The sequence below is a fragment of the Cupressus sempervirens genome, chromosome 4 (assembly GCF_028749045.1).
Source record: "Cupressus sempervirens isolate cs-2001-9-10 chromosome 4, ASM2874904v1, whole genome shotgun sequence".
NCBI classification, from domain to species: Eukaryota; Viridiplantae; Streptophyta; class Pinopsida; order Cupressales; family Cupressaceae; genus Cupressus; species Cupressus sempervirens.
In genome coordinates this window covers 91,087,036-91,089,504 of record NC_143121.1, presented here as the reverse complement: position 1 = coordinate 91,089,504, position 2,469 = coordinate 91,087,036, and the positions used below count along the sequence as shown (strand labels likewise).

The 2,469-nt window shown below is 33.0% G+C and overlaps 1 protein-coding gene across 1 annotated transcript; it reads right to left on the bottom strand.

Annotated features, from left to right (window-relative positions):
- Positions 1 to 962: 962 nt before the first annotated feature.
- LOC149560066 (putative expansin-A17) lies at positions 963 to 1,975 on the bottom strand. Its single transcript, XM_089823536.1, has 3 exons — positions 1,842 to 1,975; positions 1,364 to 1,684; positions 963 to 1,272 (listed from the first exon to the last, which is right to left on the bottom strand). The coding sequence occupies exons 1-3, from the start codon at positions 1,973 to 1,975 to the stop codon at positions 963 to 965; spliced, it is 765 nt and encodes a 254-aa protein (XP_089679662.1).
- Positions 1,976 to 2,469: the final 494 nt, after the last annotated feature.

The window sequence follows — 2,469 nt, the reverse complement described above, 5'->3', positions numbered from 1 at the left end:
ATATAAGAATTTTTTTTCAAATGTAACTTTCCATTTATAGCTTTCAAAATAAATCTCTAATTACAATGAGTACTTAAAAAATTCTCAATGCTCTCTTTGCAGGACCTAGGGACATCCTATGAAGAATTACTAAAGTTGCAAGATGAAAAAGGTAAAGGAATTAAAAGGTGCAAAGTCCTTCTATTAATCCATTTAAGCTTTATTGTACCATGGGCTATTATACGAATCTCTCCTCTCCTACCAAATTTAGATTTTTTGTTTCTAGAGGAGATAAAATAAGATGGAGTCTTATTCTAGATTTTTTGTTTCTAGAGGAGATACAATAAGATGGAGTCTTATTCTTTTTCAAAAGAGCATTAATTTTCCTTCGAAAGATTAATCAACAAATAAAATTTGTTAGATTTGTAAATTTGATTTTAAAGATTATGTGACTTTAGTTTGTTAAGGCTATATTTATCTATACTTTCTTAATTTTACCTTTATTTATAAATATTTGTTTAGTCCCAATGTCCTTCAAATTATAACTGATTATAAAATAATTTAGTAATATTCTTTTCTAATTTCTAACAAAAAAATCTATCTTTAATTTTTTACTAGTAATTAAAATTATAATTAAGAAAAGTGGAAATCTTAATTTTTAATGCAAATTTAGAATCTAAAATCTCAATCCATTGTATATGAATTATAAACTTAATATGGACAATCTTTACAAACACTTAAATTGTGTTCAATTATGTTTAACCCAATTACACTACGGGTCATATGAAAAGACACTATCTTCATTAGGAACCAACATTTTTTATTGGATAAAATTGAGTATTGCTATAACCCTATGAATGTTAACTGAATTACTTCCCTTCATAGGTTAGAGACTGAAAATCATAGTTGAATGAAATCCTTATTGTTTTAGGGAATATTACATTGGCTATAATACTAAGATAGACCAAAGGAATAACTAATTTTTATTTGAAATTCTGCGAGGAAGCTAATGTCTGGCCGAATCGCCAATTGGAAGGAATTACACTGCTCATAGTGAGATTTCTTCCATTGCTGGTCATCACTTTAAATGACAAACTCTGACCATTCAGATATGAATCGCTTTGCCAATTTGCACCCCAATTTCTCTTCATAGCTTGCCATTCAGTCTTTGACCCCTTTATCCATGCTCCTGTAATGCCTCCTCTTCCTCCAACATTACTTATCAGCACTAACTCAAAGTAGTCTCTTCCATTAATGGTAAAACGGATTCCTCCAGTCTTCTTGCATGGAACCCTGCAGTAAATCCCACCATGTTCAAAACCCATCTAGTGCTTACATCTATTGGACAGCAAGATTTCTACAAAGAGGAAGAAAAATGATTTACCTCCTATAAACAATAGGTACAATTCCAGCTTTGTATTTCGCAATCTGTAGGAAGGGAGGCTGTGCCATGTCAAAATGTTGGAGAGGCAAATTACACCATCCTCCATTGTCATTTGGCAGTACACTGTTAGGTGGGCAGAAATTAGTAGCAGTGATTATAATGGACTTGCCAGGCAGACACCATTGAGGAGCCTTTTTAGCATCACATCTAATTTGATAACAAGCTCCACACACAGCCCCATTGTTAAAGAGAGCACTGCTTAGAGCTGCAGTATTTGTACCATATCCAGCACTGTACGAATTACCATACCCAAAGCACCACCTGCACCAACAACAACAAAACCTACATTAACTTCATAGAATCTTGAAAGCAAGAGAAAAATACACTATATTAATGTCCAAATAGCAGTTGGGTTGTACATAATCTCCAAACAAGATAATAGCAATGATAAGTAGAACATTTCTGGGGTAACTGAAACTGACCCATGGTTCCTGTGGCATCACTCCCCCCATAAAAAGTAGCATGACCTGCAGTCCAGCCTTGAACTACAATCACTCTTTGGATAAACAATGCTAATGAAAACACCACCATAGCCATCTTCATCAAAGCCATTTCTTTTGCAGTCTTCTAATACCCAACAAACTGAAAAACCTGATATCATTTCTCTTTCAATCATATCCCTTCTATATATACACAAATATTTTATGTAGGGTTCAACCTTTAACATTAAGACAAGCATCGGGAATAAAGCACGAGGAGCACTTTGAGGCACTAAATTCAATGCACAAGTACCTGAAGGTACAGAATTTCCATGATTTGAAAGCAACTCTAAGCAATTTTTTTATTGTAATTTTCTAAACCGCTGATAGGTAGTTTAGGCTATTGAAGATGAATAACCAATAGCGTCATCCACAAGTTGTCAACCATAACTGTATCTTAGTATATTTTTTGGTGCTCAACGCATATAAAAGTTCACAAGGATTTTTTCTGGAAACTTAAGTCAAATGAAGCGTAGGTTATAGCTATTACTCTTATATAAAATTTTCGCAGTCAAACAATTAATGATTAATTTGATTAATTGTTCAAGTTCGAATTGTACATTGATA